We start from the raw sequence: 21,059 nt of genomic DNA, 5'->3' as shown, positions 1-21,059 counted from the left end.
AGATCGGAGTTTTGTCTAGTGGAAGTTGAGACTCCTGGAAAGGTAGCACATAGGGTTAATGTGCCTGCAGCAAAGAACATGTACCATGCAGATCACAAAGTGCACTTAATGTAAATAGGTCAGTGGGCTACTGCGTGTATGTGTGTAGGTGGCTCTATTTGTGTGTGGGTTGCTTTATGTGAGTGGCTCTGTGGGTGGCTCTGTGTGTGTGGGTGGCTTTGTGTGTGTGGGTGCAAATGCAATAGGTCTCGCATTTGAGAGTGATTAAGCTATTGACATTGTAAATAACAATGCCGTTTCTTTAAATGTTTTAAAAACAAAAACATAAACAAAAATAATGTCCTGAGCAATGCCAATAGCTCTAACTTTAACAATGCCGAGACCGTTGCATTGTAAATGCTTGTTTCTTTTTGAAACTGTATTTAAAGGCATTTAGATAGCTTCCCCCAGCTGAACCCTCTGGTTAGTTGACATCTGGCCTGCCTGAAGGCTGTATTTCAAATTACAGTGACATCAGCAAGGAGGATATGAGCTGTAATCCATTATCTCCTCGTTAGTCTTTCTCGCCACATGATAACAAGTGAGCTTCAGCTCCACACCAGAACCCGCCAAAGCAAAAAAGTCAGCCTCCCATGCCTCTCATCCCTTCCCAATATGGCCGACCCAGTTGTATCCATGACCTCTATAAGAGGTGGGCCAGCCCAACCCATCAGCCTGTTTTTTTCGTTCTGCGCTGCAGATTCTCCTGAGCATTTCAACAGGTAAGTTGGGGCCTGGGCCTGCTCTAGCGGTCTTACGGCCCAGGGGACGAGGCCCTGCTCTAGCGGGCTCCTGCTCTGGGTGTTTTCCCCCGCCTGGTGCCCTTCCCTTACCCCCTTGGTTTGCCTGCTCTGCTCTAGCGGGTTTCAGGTTGGGGGCTCTGGGTGTTTGTCCAGCCCTGCTCTAGCGGGCTCTCCTTGCTGGGTCTCCCCGATCCTGATGGCTCTGGGGTGTCGCTGGCCTCATCCTCTGTTCCCGCCCCCCGCCTTTGTTACCTCCTGAGTGCCGGGTGTGGGGGCTCTGGTGGGTTGTGGTCGTGGAGGGTCCCCGGTGTTGTTTTGTCTCTGTGGGGCACTTCTCCAGATGGGCTTCCCACTTTGTTCCCTGCGAGGGTGGGTTGCCGGGCTGCGCTGGTCGCCTCGTTTTGTCCTTCGCAGGGAGAGTATGTGGCCTAATGGCTGTGGTGGTCTACCTCAGAGCTGGGGAACCTGGTTCGAGTCTCGGGAGGGACGCTCAACATTATGTGTTTCTGAGCGAATCACTTATTCTCCCCGTGCCTGACAACACTGGCTACCTCCGTATGTAATGGATCTGGTGCTCTTGTGAAGCGCACTGGATTTGTCTTTGAGCGCCCCGGTGTTGGCGCTTGTTGTTTCTATCGCTTGCTACGTGATGCTTGCTGCTGTGCGCGGCCGGGCGTGTGTCCGTGTGACCCACGGGTGTCCCTACCGCCTTCGGTGAGGTTGGAACTCGGCTCCCCTGGCTGTATCCCGGTCATGGCCGTTGGGTTTTCCTTTGTTGCTTCCGGCTCCTGGGCGGATATCCGCGTGTACTGCAGGGCGCCGCGCGCAGCTCCAGGCGGCCTGAGGTCGCACACTGCTGTTTGGCCTCGGCTCCCCTGATCCTGGTGGTACCATGCTGGCTTGTTTCCCCTGACGGCGGGCGTCTGGTGAGTTTTGCCCGGATCGATGCCCCTTGTCGGGTGCCGCGCGTTTGCGCTCCCCTGGGGCGGCTGCATGGTTTTCATGTATGCGTTTCTACATAGGTCTGCTTTCCTCTTTGGCTGGCGGGTTTTCCTTGTATCGACGTGCCTGTGGTCCGTGTTTTTTTCACCTATGGGTGTCTCGGACCGTGTTTTGTTTTGTGCTGTCGCTCTGTTGTCACGTTTTGTCTCCTCCTTCGCGGAGGGTCTCTCTGGCCTAATGGTTAGGGTCTTTAACTCTTACTCTGGGGGATTGGTGTTCCATCCCTGGTCTTGCACTGTCACTGTTGGCTCAGTCTACAGGGTAGGCGATGGTATTTCCTCCAGTCGGCTGTCCTGGGGTTGGCGATCCTGCTGCGATGCGCTGTGTGTGGATGGTCTCCAGTGCTGTGGCTCATGGGTTTGTCTTGTGTCTGGTCCTGTTACGGTGGGCTCCAACTCCTACTTGGGCTTGTTGTTTGGCGAGTTCGGTTTCTGCCTTGCTCTTCACCGTTCTGGTTTGGTTTTCGGTGTCCCTTCCGCCTTTTCGGTGCTATGTCCCCGTCTGGCGGGCGCATTCGCTCGTTGTCCTGGCGGCTTTGTCCCTTCCTGGTTTTCCGTTTGGGGTCTCTTGGGGTTTGGTTCCGACCTGGGTGCTCTTGCTCTCTGGTTGGTTTTGTGTCCCTGGTGGCTCAAGCTCTGGAAGGGCGATGTCCATTTGCCCTGGAGGTTATGTTTCCTGCCCCGCTGGGGGTTTGTCCCGGGGCCTTGGATTCATGTTTCTTGTGTTGTCCCTGGCTTTTTCTTCCTTTCCGTGCTTTGGGCCTGCCGTCCTTCCGTCCTGTGGGCTCCTGCTCGCCGTTGTGTGGCGATGTCTGTGGGTTCATGGTTGGGCGTCCTCCTTCGCCATGCTGTTGGTTTCTGCCTCTGGGGCCGGGCGTCTGGCACCTGTCCGCTCTTCGCTGGGCTGTTTTCGGTGTTCTCCATGCCGGCTCTTGCCGCTCCTCCTGCTCCTGGGGGGCTTGCCCTTTTTCTTCCTGTCGGGGGCCCCGTCCGTGGCTTCCCTGTCGTTTATTGCTCCCTGGCTCGTCCGGCAGCTGCGCCGCCTCCTGTCCGGGTCGTTCTTCTCCTCGGCTCCGGCCAGCTGTCCGTGTGGTCTCCTCTCGGTTCCGGGCATGTGCCCGCTGCCGGGCCGCTCCATTCTTCCCTGGTTGCTGGGCTGCCCTTCTCGGGTCCATTGTGCTATTGGCCTCTGGGGAGCAGCGACTTGGTCTGGCCGGAGGTTTGGCACCCGCCACTGCAGGGGTGTGCGTTTTGTGGGCTCTTTTTTGTGTGTCACCCCTGACTGTTCATGTTGGGTTGTCTGCTTTTGGTGGGACCATCCTCGGGGTATGTTTCGAGTGTTTGTGGTCCTGGTGGGCGGGCGATACTTGCCCGGTTTGTCCGGTGGTAGTCCTTCCCACCCTGATGGTCTCTGGACTTTTTTTGTGCCTGCCTTGCTTCCGGTTCCGTTCCGTCTTCGCCTGTGATGGCGGTGGTGTTGGCGACCTTTGCGTCCTCTCTGTGGGGCCCTCTCGGGTCTCTTTCCTTGCTGTGCTTGGGTTGGCTGCTGCAGCCTTTGTGGTGCTCTGCCTTGCCGTTTGGTTGGCTCCTCCGGCTTCCCGTACTTGGCGTTCCGGGCCCCTTGACCTTGCGCTGTGTGCGTCTGGCCTCCTCTGCTCTGGGTGGTTGGCCGGGTCTGGGCTGGTTTGCGCCTTGTTGTTTGGCGACCTGGTTCGTCCTGGTGCTTTGGGCTTCCTCTCCGGTGGGGTCCTTGTCTTGTGGTCTTCAGACATTCTTTCTTGGACCGGTGTTTCGGTTGATCGGTTTTTTGTCGCCCGTTCCTTGGCCTCTCTGGGATTTGTCCCGGCCCTGTGGGGGCTTCTTGTTGCTCTCCTGGGCGGTTTCTCCCCTGCTTCGTGCTCGGGGGTGTTTGCGAGGTCACTTTTCTTCTGGATGCGGCCGTGCCGTCCGGCCGACTCCTGTTATCGTCTGCTCTCTTCCTGTTGCTGTGGGTCGGCCCTTTTTGGTGCCTGGATGGGAGTTCTCCTGGGGGCGTCTGATGCTGTTTGCTTCATTTTGGGTCCCCGATGTTGGCTCTTCGGCCTTCTCGTCTGGACTCCTGGCTTTGCGCTTCCTGGGGTCTTTTTTTCTCCCAGGGGTTCTGGGCTTGTTTGGCCTGGCCGGGGTTTTTGTCCTGTTGGTGGTTCTCGCCTGGGTGCTTTTCCTTTGGCGGCTGCTGCTGCGGTGGTTCTCTTGGGCATTGTTCCTTCTTGGTCCATGTTTTGCCTCTGTGGGCGCAGGTTTGTGTCCTGCCTCTGCTTTATGGCTTCCCTGGCTGGCTTTTGTTCCCACCGAGGTTGTTGGGTGCCCGGGGGGCTGGGACTCCCGGTTTTTTCCCCCCTGACGGGGCCCTGTGTTTCTGGTGTGGATTTGTCTTCATAGTTTTTTGTCCCTGGTTTTGGGGTTCCGGGTCCTGTTGGCTCGGTGGCTCCCTGGGTGTTTTGTCTGGGCTCGGGCTTCTTTCGCCCTACCCCTCTGTTGCGCTCCTGTTCCTGTTGGTTCTTCTTTGTTCGACAGGGCGGGGCCTGGTTGTTTGCTGGTGGGCTGTGTGCCCTCCTGGGTGCTCGCTTCGGCGGCCTGCTTCCTTCTTATGGGACGTTCCTGGGTCGGGTTGCTTGGTGCCTGTGCGGGGTGGTCTTGGGCCGCTTCGTGGCCTTTTCCCTTCCTTCCGGGCTCTGTGGGTTTTCTTCTGCTTGGGGTCCTCTGGTGGCCGCTCGCTTCCTTTCTGGTGGTTTGACCATGGGCCTGGTCCCTTCCACTCTACGGCCTACGTGGGCGGTCCTTTCGGCTTTTTGCTTTTCGCGGTTGGTCGGTTGGGTTCCCTTGATGGCCGGTTCTCTTCGGTGTCGGTTCCGGCGTCTTCCTGGGTCTTTTCTGCCTTGAGCCTGCCTGGGTTCTCTTGTTGGTGTTGCGATCCTGTCCTGGAGGTCTTTTTATGTGGGTCGGTGTTGCGGTGTTGCTGTGTTGGCGGCCTGCGTCTCTCTTTCTGTCATGGCCTTTTTGTTGGGTCGCTGTGGTGGGGATGCCCTCTGTTTCTTCGGTTCCTCTGTCTGGGCTTTTGATCCCCTCTCACTTTTGGCTGTCCTTTGGGCGGTCTTGGTGTGTTGGACCGGCTTGCTACTTTCTCTCTGGGGCCTGTTTGCTGTTGCTTTTGGTTCCGTGCGGTCTGGTTCCGTGCCTACTCTATCCTCCTTCGTCCTTTGGTTGGGGAGGTTTTTTTTGGCGACACTTCGTGTCTCGGGGGTCCGGGTTTTCGGACTTCCCGGTGTTTTTCTGTCTCGGGCTCGTTCTTCCAGCTCGTGGTTGCCTCTCTTGGGCGGTCCTTCCACTCATCTGATCTGTTGGGTTTCCCTCTTTTCTGGGCGTCCCTTTCAGGTCTGTTGGTTTCTGGTGCGTATTCATGAAGCCGTTTGGCTTTGGTATGCGCTCACTTGTTATCATGTGGCGAGGAAGACTAACGAGGAGGTAATGCCCCGATTACTTACCGGTAATCTTCATTACTCAGAGTATAGTCTTCCTTGCCACATGAGTTCCCATCCCTCCCTCCCTGTCTGGCTATCGGCTTCATGTTTATGCTTGGTAGTTTCAGGCTGATGGGTTGGACCGGCCCACCTCTTATAGAGGTCATGGGTATACTGGGTCGGCCATATTGGGAAGGGTTGGGAGGCATGGGAGGCTGACTTTTTTGCTTTGGAGGGTTCTGGTGTGGAGCTGAAGCTCACTTGTTATCATGTGGCGAGGAAGACGATACTCGGAGTAATGAAGATTACCGGTAAGTAATCAGGCTATTTCTTCTCAAACTATTTAGAGTTCCAAAAGTTAACTTGTGTATCAAAGACCGTTCTTTTTTCTTGCCCGGGTTCTATCAGATTTTGAGACAAATGGAGACATTTTTCATCTTGATTTATTGTTAAGTTTTCTTAAGGTGCTCGTCGGCGTACAATAGGCCTTCGCAGCCCACGTGGTGCAGAGGGCCCCGAAGCTCCAGGGACACCCTCAGCACAGGGCCCTGACCTGAGAGCTCCTGATTAAGTCTGGAGGGGGGCCCCCTTAAGGTTCGTTACACCACTGTAAGGTTCGTTACGCCACTGTAGGTGCTGCAAAGGCTCTTCATGACATGGACTTTAGCCTAGGCATCAGGTTTTACTTACATTGAACAAAGACCTTTAAAGCCTGTACTAGTCTCTTGTCAACGCTGAAGGTCTCCAAACCCTGGCTATTGAGGCTTTGAAGACCAGTGCTGTTCATTTAGTCGCCTCCTTCCTCCTCACAGGTGACATCTATGTGCATGTTTTACAGGCTCAGTGCACCACATTGGAGGTACAGTAAGCTGTTCAAAATGTGCCCTCTTTGTTTAAGGCTTTTTTGTGTCAACTCTGACTCTTTCCTATTTGTGATGCCTCTGCCTCGTCTGATAGTTTGTGTAACTGTCTGATCTAATTATGCCTATTTTCCCTTCTTTAGGCAAATACCAAGGCCAGTGGCAGGCAGGGAAGCGCCACGGCTACGGCGTACGCCAAAGCGTGCCCTACAAGCAAGCTGCCCTGCTGCGCTCCCCACGGAAGGTCTCCCTCAACTCCCTGAGAAGTGACACCGTCCATACCACCGACACGCCCGATCTCGACCCAGTGGTGCTGTCTGGCAGCCCAGCCTCTGGCTCCCGAGGTGGCTTTGTTCTGAAGGTGCAGGGCCCGTCGGACCTGGCTAGGGCAACCAAATCAAAGAAGAAAGGCTTCTTCTGCCGCACGCTCATCCTGCACGGCTTGAAACTGAGGCGGGTAGAATCCAAAGGCTCCCTGTCCAGCCAGCGGGGCTCCGTGCGCAGCGAGCTGGGCCTCAGCTCGGTCATCTCCACGGCCAGTGAAGTCAACTCCACCACCAGCTTCGCTGAGACGGAGCCGGAGGCGCTTCTGCCGGTGCTCCAACCTCCCGAGCTGGCGCTGGAGGACTCGTCCACGGAGGTGTACGCAGGGGAATGGAAGAGCGACCGGCGGACGGGCTTCGGGGTGAGCCGGCGCTCCAACGGGCTGCACTACGAGGGTGAGTGGTTGAGCAACCGGCGGCACGGCTACGGCCGCACCACCTTCCCCGACGGCACGCGGGAGGAGGGCAAATACAAGATGAACGCGTTGGTGAGCGGCAAGGTGAAGAACCTGATTCCGCTGCGTCGAAGCAAGATCAAGGAAAAGGTGGAGAGGACGGTGGACGCGGCGCAGAGGGCAGAGACAACGGCGCGGCAGAAGCAGGAGATGACGCAAGCGAGGTAAAAGGGGTAGGACCTATGAGAGACCACCTAACTTGCTGGTGGCACTGAGTGCATACGGGAAATTATCTGGCCCTGCAAGTTAGGGAGAGATGCCTACAAGGGCACATGCTCTAGTTGGGGATGTTCCGACTCTGCCCCAGGCCTTTCCATGAGTGTCCGTCCTCCACCGGTTATTATCCTTACATAAAGCTTCAGCTCATTCATCGGGATTCTCACTGTCCATTGGCCAACAGGTCCTCAGAGGATCATGTTTACTTGTAGGTCTAGCTTCTTTTTGCTTTCAAGGAACTGTATGCCCTGCTTATCCTAACACAGAGAGAATCTTGCTCATTACCAGTGTGTCCAAAACCACCCATTCTCCCTCACAACCCTTTAGCTCTTTTCCTCTCTCAGATCCCCAGAGGCTCCTACACAGATTCACATCCCTGAGTCTCCTGCTCTCACAGATCTCCAGAGGCTACTGTACAACTGGAATCCTACTTACCCTCTGATATGATATTCCCTGCACCCAGAGCCATGCACACAACCAGGAAAGTGAAGTCCATCTCTACAGTGAGAATTCCCCAAGGCTTCTGTTTAATGTCAGCTGCCCTGGTGCTCTGCACACACCTACAGCCATGAGATTTCCACTCATCACCAGATCACCAATGCTCCTGCTTGTCCTTGTGCCCCACCGGCTTCTTCTAACCCTTAGGCTTCCAGTAATGGCCCTGTTCAATTTAATTCTCCAAGACTCCAGCTTACTCAAGTCTAGATGACTGCGGCCTCACTCTCAGTTCCCTGAAGCCCCTGCAAACCTGCTGCTGGTCCCAAAATCCCTGCTTACCTGTTTATTGTACATGGTCTCCAGGTTTACTTTTTGTCAATTTTAGGTTCTTGAGTCACACATGACCTCATTGAATGAGGTTAACTTCTGACCATCCACAAATGCAGCAATGCTTTAAGATCTCACCCTTTCCCTCCTCTCACAGAGAGCTAAACCGCTAGCTCCCTCCTGCATGACTGCCTAGAGACTGATGGTTTTCAAAACAAAGACCCGATTCAGTCGAGCACTGAGATTGGCTAAGACTTTGAAGGCCATCTTTCCACCCAAATCTTCTTTAGCTCTATTACATAAGCTGAAGCAAGTCTACAAAATCACTGAGTAATGTAAGTGCTTATGTGCAAACTACAGGCCAGGGGACTGGACAATAACAAGTGCAACTCAGCCTTTCATCATCTGAAGACTGTTAAGTGGGCACTAATGCACTAAGTAATGAAAACACCCATTATTTTAGAACCAAGAGACATTGCAGTTCCTGGCTGAAATAAAAAAAAGTCACTAGTTGGCTTAGCTGTAGCAAGCCAGCAACCATAGCCACAGCAACACAGCAAATAAACAGTGACGTTTCTGCTGCATCACCACTGCTCTCTAGAAAAGGGGGATTCATATAACTGTTCTCAGTGATCTTTTCCCATACTACACTTAAATTCTCCTCTCAATTATCTATTAAAATTGTATACAACACGCCACACCGTAGGCTTTGAGTGTGTTTTCCTGGGTTTTTAACCTGAAAGGAAGGCTAAACTGGTGACTCGAGAGGGAGTCTGCTACTCTGTGTGTTTAAAGAGGTAAAGGGAATAATGCATGTGATTAAAGGGAGGAAGAGAGAAAAGATGGAAGTTAAACTCTTTGATACTAGCCATGACCCTGTGTCATCCATCTGCTCTTCCACCACCAGTCCTTTTTAGGTCTCGCCTAGCTATTGCGTTTACGCAATCGCTATGCGAGACTCTAGTAAGAGGGGCATTTCAAAGTGCTCCCAAAAGTGGATTGCATGGCGAGCACGCGCACGTGCATCGTGCCGCCATGCAATCCGTTTGGGGAAGCGCTTCAGCCTTCTGGCGCCTACGTTCTCAGCTTTCGCTTCCTTTCTCCCTCACCCCTCCCCTTACACCTTTTTACTCGTTCCTCACTGTCTCTCTACTTCCTGTCTTGCTTCGTTCCCATCTCCCATCCCACGGGCTCTATCTACCTGCCTTTCTTCCTGTCGCCACTCCCTCTGGTCCTGTTGGGCTCGGTTTGTTCCTGTCCCCCTCCCTCTGTCATGTCTGTGGCTCCTTCCTTTCTCCCACTTCTCCCTGCACTTCATAATGACTGTGTCTCAAACCCCGTGCCTTTTTCCATTTTCATTTCATCCTTAGACTTTCGTTTCTTTACCCCCTTTCATGTTTTACCTCTCTTTCTTTCACTCCTTTTTTTTCTCCACTGTTTTCTTTTTCTTTTCTCCTTCCAGCCTAACCAGCTCGATTGTGTGTGGCTCTCATACTCGAGAAGCTTTCATGGACTTCCTGACACGCGGCTTATGACGCAGTTAACGCGCTTATTTATACAGTGATTTGCTTTTCGGAGCTTGGCTGCCTGGATAGCGTTTGGCATTGGAAGGACTTTATAAATGTACAATAACGGACTAGGTATGGACTGACCACATGTTTTAAACATTGTCAAACTTAACACTCTTGCACGCGCACAAACAAGGGTGCGCATGCACGTGCCAACGCCACTTCAGAAACACGAACTCGTGCACACGCATGTGCAAAAGCACGCTTTCAGACCCGCACTTATGAGCATACAGCACACATTACAGATGCACACATAGGAACAAATAGATTCTCATGCACAAACAAACATGTTCTAACATTAGAGATTCAAGCATCCTACCTCCTCCCTCACACACACGCAGGAAAAAGCAGACACGTACATACACGTGCCCACAAACAGCAATGCAGACACACATAGTTACAGACACTATTGTGCGCACACTAACCTTCCTTGAAATATATGTATACACGAGCAAGTGCAACACATGCACATAGGAGAACGAATAGACTTGCACACAGACACAAAGACAATTTTACAAGACTAGACAGACGTGCCATGGAAACATACATATACACAAAAACAAATCGGCATGCCCACAGACCTAGATGCACACAAGAACAGACATGCACACTCATACAACAAAGACATGCAGACTGACACACATATACAAGATATTTTGCACATGCCCACATACACTTATATAAGAACAAGAATACATGCACACATACAAGAACCATTGGTCATGCACACAAATACTTATATTTGAACAAATAGACGCACACACACACACACAAGAACAATGGGACACACACACTCTTTAATAAGAACAAGTACACATGCACCCAGACACATAAAAAGACAATTGGATATGCACACAAGCAGACACTCATAGAAATGCTCAGTCGTATTCAAGAACAAATAGAAGCGCACAACACGTGGTTTTGACACTACACAAAGCTCTCTTACAGGGGCGGTGGAAAGCCCCTTCTTGCTTGGTGGTAGCCCTGACACTGTCGGTTGTGGCACTGCTGTTATTTATTTTCCTCAGTCGCTGCTCTGGAAGCCTGGAGTTGACAGAGCGGTTTTGTAGAATAGAAACATTATAGACTGTTACTGTCAGAGTGTTAAATGTGATGGATAGAGAAACGGAGGAGCGGGAGGGAACCCAATACCCGCCATGTCTGAGCCTGGGTGCTCATGGGAAAATAAACCATCCGCATGTAAAACAAGCATTTGCAATGCAATAGGTCTCGCATTTACGCAAGTTTAAGCTATTGGCATTGTAAATGACGATGCCTTTTATTTATGTTTGAAAAACGAAAACACAAATAAAAGGCATTGTTATTTGCAATGTGAATAGCTCAAACTTGTTTAAATGCGAGACCTATTGGATTGTAAATGCTTGTTCAATATGCCCTGATAATTGTAAAATTATACTTGAATTTGTAGTTTGCCATTCAAGTCCACTTCATGCATGGCTGGCTGTTATATAGCTTTAAACCCAAAACTGCTCTAGGGTCTCCTCTAGGTTAGAAGTACTTACCCACTTAATATAATGGTTAACAGTCTTTATTTGCAGCCTCTGAATAAGCGCATGCTGAGCTCCTCTGTACTATTACTAAGTTACAACAAACTTTCCATGGCAAAACCTAGAAGAGCAAGCAAAGTAGGAGAGGGGGCAGTAAAGGCCAAACAAAATACATTTAGGATCCAGTATTCCTAGGCTACATGAAATACAAAATACCCTGATCTGCTGAAAACCCGACTTTTACAAGATGGAGACTAATTGCAACAGGTCCTGCCTCCCAAAGTGGGAACCACAACCACCCCCAGCTTCTGGGAGCAAGAAGGATGCGACCTTCTCAGGAAAGATCCCTCTGTGGCTGATGGTGTTAGATCCATCCTACCGATAGATCTGGGACTCTGATCTTACCTGTGTCATCTCTGGACAGCAACAGGCTCCAGGCAACTAACCAATGCAATTCAAAGCTTCCAGTAGAGGTGATCTCTTGGTGGGGTTAAAGGGGGGGGGCGGGGAGGGGGGGCAGCAGTTTTTTATTTTGACCAAAATAGTTCCTCTAGTTTCTGTTAAAAAAACATCTGTCCCTGAAAGGTTAATTGCTGCCCTTGAGGTGCCAGGCGCCTCTGGTTAAAAGAGTGGGAGTTGGTCTGCTGTACTGTGAAGTCAGAGGAATAGACAGTTAAAGAAGAAGGAAGCGAAGAAGGAAGCCTTCTCTCGATTTGTACCTGCTACCTAAAAAAAAATGTGTGCAGTTTGTTAATCTGCTAATCTAAAGGATGCTTGTTAGCAAGTGTAGGCTTTCATTAATAGAAATATTTGAGTTTCAAGGTGGCAAAGACGTATTCTCTTAAAGAGCAGTGGAGGTGTTTCAGCACCTGAGTTTGGAAGTGTCTTTTAATGGAAACTTGTAATGTTTTGCATTAGCTATAGTCTACATGAGTCATACTATAAATGTATATTTTCAAAGTACTTGTTTTAACTTCAACAAAATCTTTGTGTATTTTGCAGTAGCCTATATTATGTTGCACATAAAGCAGTTTTAAAATAATTACCTATTCTCTGTGCTTTCTGTAACCAGCTGAACCTGGAGGCACTATGAAAACATGTAACTGTTCACCAGTGCCCCAACCAGGATTTATATCTGGGACCCTCCTGTTACACACAGACATCTAAAGTGGTTACTTCACCAACTGAGCTTTACTACCCGAACAGAGTGCAATTCCACAGATTAGTTTAACTTGTCTTTATTTCTAATTTAAGGTGTGTGCGTAATATTTTATATGCAGTTACTTGTAGGGGAAAGCCTACTGACCCTGTCTCCATTGCATTCTAGGTCACAGTTACATGTTTATTTCTATAGACTTGATGATTGTCTGATCTTGATAGAGCGCGTACAGCACTCTAAATTGTATGGATGCACTATACTTATGGTTGAAACGCACTCACATGTGTTTTGTTGTTTGCAGTGCTTTATAATTATTAAGATGCATTTATTCACGTTCTAGTAGCACTGAAATTGTAGTGTGCACATTCAAGTAGGATTTTACATGTATTAGAAACATTCATAATTCCTGTATATGTAATGTGGAGGATGAAATTATATTTGTGCAATGTAACCATGTTTAGTTTAAGTTGCCTGACATCGTAGGCCCAATTTGTAAAGTTGTTGACAGTTTTGCTTCTCCTTGGCCGCTCAAAACATTAATTAAATGAATCTCTTTTGTATTCAAAAGTAGCGTGTTCTTATCCTACTGCAGGTGCAGGATTTCAGCCTCTTTATTCTTAGATTTAAGGAGACACCCGGAATGTCTTTGAAGACTGGAAGGCGAGAGGGGAGGACTCCTTTAGTGCCTGGCCTGTCTGGGAACCAAGGCCACTAGAAGACGAAGGAGAATTAATTAAAGCTACTGGAAAGTTACTGAAATTATACAATAGAGAAGTTTACCACATGATTCATTGGGGTCTGAACTTTGTCTGTTTTTATTATGATGCGCAGGGACAGAGTTTGGAGATTTCTGCTGTTTCTCGGAGGAGAAGGAGCATCTTAGAGCGAGCTCCATAGCCTTAAGCTAGGAAACCCATTTGACGTGAGTACTTCTTAGGAAGTCAACACGTGCTGACACCTTTGGGAAATGATATAAGAGAAATAGGTAGGACCCTCATTTAAAGCAGTGTAGGGAAAGATATCTCTCTTTGTTTTGTTTTCCTCCCAGATGAAAAGAGAACTGGACTCGGCCTCTATTCTTTGCTGTGTATTGATTTTGGAGTTCATCATATTATGCCTTTTATGCCGGATGAACTATATTAGTAAAATTGGCTCTAAATTGATTTTCATGTATCTGTATACTCTTATACTAAGGAGCTACTGTGTTTATATTCAATTATTTTTGGCCTTATGATAAATCCACAAAATTGGAATTCAGAGACTGTGGTCTTTTAGAGTAGACTAAATTTGAAAGTATAACCATGACTTGTTTTACTCCCCTCTACCACTTTTAGCAAGCAAATAAAAGACCATCAGTCGTAACTTAGTAGAATAATTAGGGAAGACCAATTTGGCGTAATCAAATAGTAGCAGTGGATGGTTTGCTTCTAAAAGTGAGAGGAGAAAAGAGAAATTAGAGTAGGATCGGAAGAATAATGGAGCTTTGGACGAAGTAGAAGACGGTGAAGTTGATGGAGGCCGGCGGATGTTGACGGATGAGGACCATTACGTTACCGCTGCTAATCTTGAAACACTGCTGCTCGTTTTTTTTAACTTTCTAGTATTTTTAGATCATTTCGCTTTTTAACATTTAGATTGTATTTGTATTGTAATTGTGCCACTTTATTTTCTCCATCCCCCCTCATGTTCGCACTGCTCGCACTTTAAAACTAAAACCCACAAGACTCACCATTTGGGTGTTTTACATGCGGTTTCTGCTCCCGACCGCCATCTTGTGTGTGTGTTGGTGACGCTTCAAGGACGCCTCTGGGGTTAGCGTTCTAGTGGCTACACGAGTTATCTGCCACACACTATTTAGGTGAACAGTATGCAAGCGCGCAGCGCACGCGCGCAGCGTCGCGCCGGAGGAGCGCCAGAGGAAAGCCCGTCTGTGCCCGTCCGGGCCCGGACGGGCCTAGGGCCGGCCATCATGCCCGTTGTTCCATCTTTGCAGGGTAGTCTCATCAGGTATGCCACGACTGATATTTTGTCATTGCGACCACCGAAATCGGATGCATGTGGGTTCTTTGTGAAGGATGGGCAACCTTTTGTAAGTTGTAAGGTGTGTAGCTCAGGGCTTGGGGCCCATAAGGCCAGAAAAAAGTTAGAATTTGGTCTGTTGAACTGTAGGTCACTTCCCTGTCACTCCACGGAAATTAACTCACTAATTTTGGACTATGATCTTGATATCTTATTTTTAACAGAGACATGCACCACGCCCACTTCCGGCCCAGATATGGTCCGAGCCCTCCCGCCGGGATTTGTGATTTTCCATCTCGACAGACCCATTGGGCGGGGAGGGGGTATGGGTATTCTGTACAGGGATATGCTTAGTTGTAAAGCACAGGAGGCCGGGGTTAAGGACTGCGAAAGCTGTCAATTCTGCATCCGGCTGTCCCCCACGGTCGCTATCTCAGGGCTCCTTGTCTATCGCCCCCCTGGGGCAGTGGCCGGTTTCATTGATTCACTAATGGAATCTGTTACCTGTCTAGCCTCCTCTACTACGAAGTTTGTCGTGTTAGGAGACCTGAACCTACATTTTGAGGACTCTTTGGACTTGCCTGCTACTGACCTGCAGTCTGACCTGGGCGCTATGCAGATGAGACGAATTAATTCAGGCGCGACCCATGAAAAGGTTCACCTGCTTGATCCAATTTTTTCTAATATGGAGCAGCTAACCGCCCTACCTCCCCTTGCCCTACCGTGGACAGACCACTTTTTGGTTTTAGTCAGCTGGGCTCCTGCGGGTTGGGATCGTCCCACACCCAGGACATTCAGGACGGACAGAGCTTGGTCGAGGCATGCTCCCTATGGATAAATGGGTGGCCCATTTGGAGTCAACATGCCCCCAAGGGGGTTCTGACCAGGTGGATGCGGACGCTAGCTTGGAGAGCTGGTTGAGTAGCTCCTTAGACGTCATTCTTCCAAAGAAAAAGATGCTCATCAGGGATAAGAGAGCGGGCTCGGCCCCATGGTACTCTCCTGAGCTAAGGGCACTGAGGAAGAGCTGCAAAAAGCTAGAATGGGGGTGGAGGAAGGATTGGGGGATAACAAGTAGGAACAAGTATCGCTTAGCCATGAGATTGTACAAGAACGCGATAAGGGAGGCTAAGATCAAATACTTTGATGAAAGAATCTGTAAAGCCACTTGTTCCTCGAGAGAGTCCTTCAAAGTGATGAAAGAGTTGCTAAAAACCCCCGACCCACCGGTTATTCACGACAATGCCCAATGGAAATGTCTGGAGTTGGCTACTTACTTCAATTCCAAAATTGAGACCATCCTACGCTCACTCCCCCATCCAACCGCAGTGGCAGAGCCAACGGCTCAGCATAGGGTAGGAGCAGTGGAGTTGGACCTTTTTGGCCCTGTGACTGCGGAGGAAGTATTGAGTGTGCTTGGGAAATTGAAGAGTGGCTCCCCCAAGGACCCTGTCCCGATGCGATATTTAAAACAGGTAGCGCCGACCATTGTGGCCCCAGTAACCGAGCTGATCAACCTGTCTTTATCGCAGGGAGTGGTGCCACCTGGATGGAAAGGAGCGGTCGTTAAGGCCCTCCTGAAGAAGCCGAGCCTTGACCCCTCTGACCTGGCTAATTTTAGGCCGATTTTGCTGCTCCCTGGCGTGAGCAAGATAGCTGAAAGACTGGTCAACTATCGATTATCGAATTTCTTGGAGGCCAATGGCCGGTTACGGGATTCCCAGACGGGATTCCGTCCTGGACAGGGCACAGACACCGCCCTCCTGGCCGTGGTGGAGGAAGCCAGGTGCATTCTGGATTCAGGAGGGTCAGTGGCAGTGATCCTCCTGGACCTGAGTGCGGCTTTTGACACCGTAAATCACCAGGTACTACTCCAGCGTCTGGAAGGGCTGGGCGTCACTGGGATGGCTCTGAGATGGCTTGCCTCCTTCCTAGGAGGACGGTCATTTGGAGTGTGGGAAGGAAACGAGAAGTCCCCCCCCCCCCCTTTGCCCTCCAGTATGGGGTCCCTCAGGGCTTGTCGTTGAGCCCGACCTTATTTAATGTATATATGGCCCCCCTGGAGGATGTGGTGTCTCCGTTCGGCTTCAACATCATTAGCTACGCGGATGATACGCAGATAGTAGTGGGGCTCTCTCAGTTAGAGAAGCAACCAGGGGTGCTTCATTCCTGTCTGGAGGAAGTGTTTAGGTGGATGTCTAATTCATCCCTTAAACTGAATGGCTCAAAGACCGAGCTTATGATCTTAGGTCAATCCTCCTTCTCCCTGTCCCCCCAGTAGCTGGCCTGACTGCATGGGAGCTCCTCCCAGCCCGAAGAAGGAGATTAAGAGCCTAGGGGTGTGGCTGGAGCAGGACTTGACGTTTAGAACACACGCCAAAAAGATCGCAGGTGTATGTTTTGGTATGCTCCGGTCAGCCCGCAGGATTCTGTCACTCCTCCCTGAAACCTCCCGTAAGCTGCTTATTCAGGGGCTCATTATTTTGAGGCTGGATTACAGCAATGCACTCTTTTTGGGCGCGCCGGAATCTACATTCAAGAAGCTGCAGCAGGTGCAAAACGCAGAGGCTAGACTGCTGACCAATGTCCCCAGAAGGCAGTCCGCCAAACCGGCACTGAAGGCGCTTCACTGGCTTCCGGTGCGGGAAAGAGTAACCTTTAAAGCACTCTGCATGGCACAGAAGAGTCTGCAGGGGAAGGGTCCAGCGATCCTAAGGAATATGATCCAACGCTATAAAGCAGTAAGGGCTCTCCGTTCGGATCATAAATTCCTCCTCCAGTCTCCTAGAGTAAGGCGAGCCCGTACTGGAGGGAGAAGGTTTTCAGTGAATACGGCCTCCGCTTGGAACTCGCTTCCACTCGTGTTGCGGGCAGAGATCAGTACTCTGCGCTTTCGCAAACTATTAAAAACTCATCTTTTCCCAGTTTAGTGTGTCATGTGTTGGCGGTGGTTGATCTAGGGATAGCGCTGGGATGCTCAAGGGTAACCGTGCGCGATATAAAACTCCAAATAATAATAATAATAATAATAATTGACGGTGCGGCGGAAACAGTGGTAGCGTGAGTATGAATCTGTGTGGTGTGTTTGATTGCGGTGATGACTTAATTGTGTGATGTCTTGCGGAGTTGGAATGCTAGTGAGTGTGGGTTTATCGGTTTACTGGTCTGGACACGTGCAGATCAGGAAGTTTGGTTAGCGGACTCAAGAGAAGTCCAAGATCCGGGGATAGTTTTGTATTTGTAATTGTCTGATCAAAAGTGTGGGTGTCGTGAAGCGCTATCGACGATCCTTTTGTGACAGGGAACTTTGTGTGCATGCAGGAGTAAGTCGCGGTAGAAAGCCTCAGGTACCGGGGGTAGACTATGGCGATTGGGTGATCAACGCAGGTTCGGGGTCACAACGGACGAATGTTCTTGTGAGCGTGTTCTATCGATCTTTTAGTAGACAGACAATTTGTTTTGTGTAACTAAGTTATTGTGGCTGTGTAGGAGCAGTTACTTGGTTTAATAACCCTTAGATATACAGTTACTGGTAGTGTGAATGTGCAAGCGAGTGTATGAATTGAAATTGTAAAGGCGGATAAGCCGCTGCAAGGAGTGAGCAGTGACATCAGTGCGCGCCCCGCCAGGGTAGGTCGGTTGGTGTAACGCCGCGCTGGGATTGGTCGAAGTTCGTCCGAAGTCCAATATTGACATTTGGGTTGCAAATAATTGATTTTCCTAATGAGATGTTTTAAGGTGTTGCGAGATTTGTGTAGAGGCGACACAGGGGTGGTGACTCGAGTAGGAGAAGAAGCGCCGCCAGAGGACACCTCGGCACATTATATGGCAACAAATGTAGGATTACATACTATAGTGTGGTTGCAAAATTGGCACAAGATTACAGACAAAAAAGGGTGATTTGGCTTTCCCTCGCTATGGGTCATTCCGGATGGAGGTGCTGTATCCGCGGAGGGGAGTGATGTCTTCTGTGAAACCTCCGCCTCGACCAACACAATTTGAGGCATTAGATGCATGGATGAGAGCATCAATAGTGAAGAAAAGAGAAGCTTCGCAGGGAAGAATGAAGAAAGCAATGAAGGCATATCATGACGCCAGGTGGGATGCACAGTTAAAGAGGTGGAGAGTAGACACCATAGAAGGAGAAAGATTAAATCCATTTATGCTGTTAGAAGGGGGGTCTGGAGGAAAAAGTAAGAAAGAAGAGGACAGTGATACAGATGACAGTTTTCTTGATAGACTGCTAGCAGAACATCCTCCTCCTAGTGAATCTAGGTCAGAGCCGGAACAGATACCACGAATAGAGGAAATGTCAGGAGTGGGATGAATGGGTTCAGAGAATCAGACCACCGGAGTAAGAGGGAGGATTTTAACACTAATTCCAGCAGGGTCCAGAGGCATAGGGTGTTCAGCTACTGAACCAGAAGACACTGCATGTAATATGTGGTTGCCGGAAGCACTTTCGGTACGAGTTACTATTGGACCAGTGGTTTCGATATATAACCCTAGAGAGAGAATAAGTGGACATCAACAGCAGACAGGAGAAAGGGAAGATATATCTGGGGGAAGTCTTACAATGAGTGGAACTGGCATGGTTCAGATACCGGTGGAAGCTAGTACCTCACTGCCAGCTTCAGCGGATCCATCAAGGATGGATAGTGGGTCAGAGCGAAAGCGAACAGGAACTTTGGCAAATTCTAGATCAGTCATCAGAATGTGGGTTCCACCGGTGAGGGAATCAATGATACAGAATGAAGAAAGAGAGATGAGGAACACCTGGAGTAGCACCGTTGGAGCCACATTTTGTGTGTCCAGGGAATCATTGGAGAAGCCGAAGCTGGGAGAGAGAAAGTCGCCCACTTGTGAGAATGGAAGAAAGTGGGGGTCCAAGGAGAACACAAAGTTGCGACAGGGAGAAATTGGGAAGTGAAAGAGACCAGAAGATGATACAGGTTGCATTGAAGGCACCATTGTTAGATGTGGTGAGATTAAAAGCAGAAATCAATGAGTTAATTGAAGGGAATCTTCCATTAGAAAGAATTGATACTTATGACCCAAGCAAATTGCTATTCATAGCTAAGGACATCACCAGAAAGGCGAAGAGAGCTCATGATGCCTTGTCACAATTGGCTCGAAGGTATGAAGTGGATTTGACAAAGACTAAAAGGATGTAGGGAACCTGCCGATTGAATTACACAGATAAGAAATTGGAAGAGAAGCGAATGATAGGATTAAAGGCACACATCAGGGAACTGGTGATAGGGATGTGAGGTTGGAAAGAATTAGGCAAATGGGAAGAAAGGTGGGCCAAAAAGTAAAGCACCAGGAATAATGTTGGGAATACTCCCACCTCCGGGTGGAAGGATGGGAACAACAGGGAATTTCCCTTTGAGAGAAGTACAAAATGGAGGGTATGTACACGTGCCATGGAGTAGAGGTGATTTGGCAGCTTTCACTAATGATTTTCCTTGGCTGAGGGAAATCCTGCTGATTGGTACAAACAATTGGATTGGTTTGTTAAGATTTCCAAAGTGTTATGGATTGACTTGAATACATTGTTTGATATAGTGGTTCCAGGTGATTTATGGTCGGCATGTAAAGTTGCCATTGAATGGCCTACTGCAGAACCAGCTAGAGATCTGGCGAATAATGGTCCTTCACCCGAGGTAATGAAGAAATATGAGCAAGTGATTACCTGGTTACAATCCAAGGTAGCTCCCCAAACTGTTGATTGGCTTAAAATCGATTGTACTACTCAAGATTCTAAAGAGTCAGTGCATGACTATTCTAAGCGACTGTTAGTGGCTTTTAAACAGCATAGTGGATTGGACGCAATTGAGCAGAAAGACATGGGACAGTTTGTCTCGAGGTTTGTGTTGGGATTGAAATCTGATATTAGCTTGATGATACAGACCCACTTGATCTGTTGGCAGAATAAAACGATTGATGAAATTCTGCGTTATGCAAAATACTGTAGTGATCAAGTGGAATCGACACAAAAGAAAGTGAAAGACAAGTTGATGTTGGTACAACTAAGGAATGCCGAAAGGCCTGATCAGATGTATGGGGTTGGAGGAGGAATGAGTTGAGGTAGAGGAAGTGGTAGAAGAATGGGTCAACAGATGGTACCCCAACCTGGACAGGGTAGAGGAAGGGGAATGGACGTCGGTAAAGGAGGTGATTGGGTAGCAAATCAAAAGAGGGTCACTGCATGTCATTATTGTCATAAAATTGGGCATTGGAAGCGCGAGTGTCGATTGAATCCGGCAAATCAAATACAGAATGAAGGAGAGGGACAGATGTCCGAGACTTTGAACATCGTGACTAGACCTAGGTCCATGTATGAGAGAGGATTTGAGCTGCAAATGCAAGTACCTAATCCTCCTAGAATACCTATGAATAATCAGGTGTATCATCAGATGCCCTACTTTGAAATTCATGACAGATTTGACCGAACTCAAGATCCTCAGGAGTGTTGGGGGGGGGGGGGGGGGTGCAGGGAGATTGCACTTTGGGATCGGCCTTAGCAGTAGATCAGAGTGGACCGTTTGTTGATGCCGAAGTGAATGGACATACTGTTACCTTTTTATTAGACACTGGAGCAGCGCGCTCCACAGTAAGAACAGAAGTGGTTCCAAATGTATCTCTTTCAGGAGAATCGATCCAAGTGGTAGGAGTTTCTAACCAGAGAATGACTAACCCATTGACAAACAAGTTACCTGTGAGAATGGGACCATTCCAAGATAGACACCAATTTGTGGTGTGCAATTCAAGCCCAGTCTGTCTCTTGGGGCGAGATCTTTTGTGTAAGCTAAATTGTACTATATCTTGCACTCCGAGAGGTGTGGAGTTGCAAACCTGTGATGATGATGCGGATTTTAAAATGGCAAATATGAACATGTG

At 49.2% G+C, this 21,059-nt stretch overlaps 1 protein-coding gene across 1 annotated transcript in view; it reads left to right on the top strand.

The window, feature by feature from the left end:
- LOC146870074 (junctophilin-4-like) overlaps positions 1-21,059 on the top strand; it is a 954,768-nt gene that overhangs the window by 142,099 nt on the left and 791,610 nt on the right. Inside the window, exon 3 of the mRNA XM_085627709.1 lies at positions 6,287-7,085. Coding sequence (XP_085483835.1) covers positions 6,287-7,085 — 799 coding nt within the window. The remainder of the gene's footprint in view (positions 1-6,286; positions 7,086-21,059) is intronic.

This window comes from Triturus cristatus, chromosome 1_1 (assembly GCF_964204655.1).
Source record: "Triturus cristatus chromosome 1_1, aTriCri1.1, whole genome shotgun sequence".
Classification (NCBI taxonomy): Eukaryota; Metazoa; Chordata; class Amphibia; order Caudata; family Salamandridae; genus Triturus; species Triturus cristatus.
The sequence above is the reverse complement of the archived record's forward strand: the minus strand, read 5'-3'. Positions and strand labels throughout refer to the sequence as shown.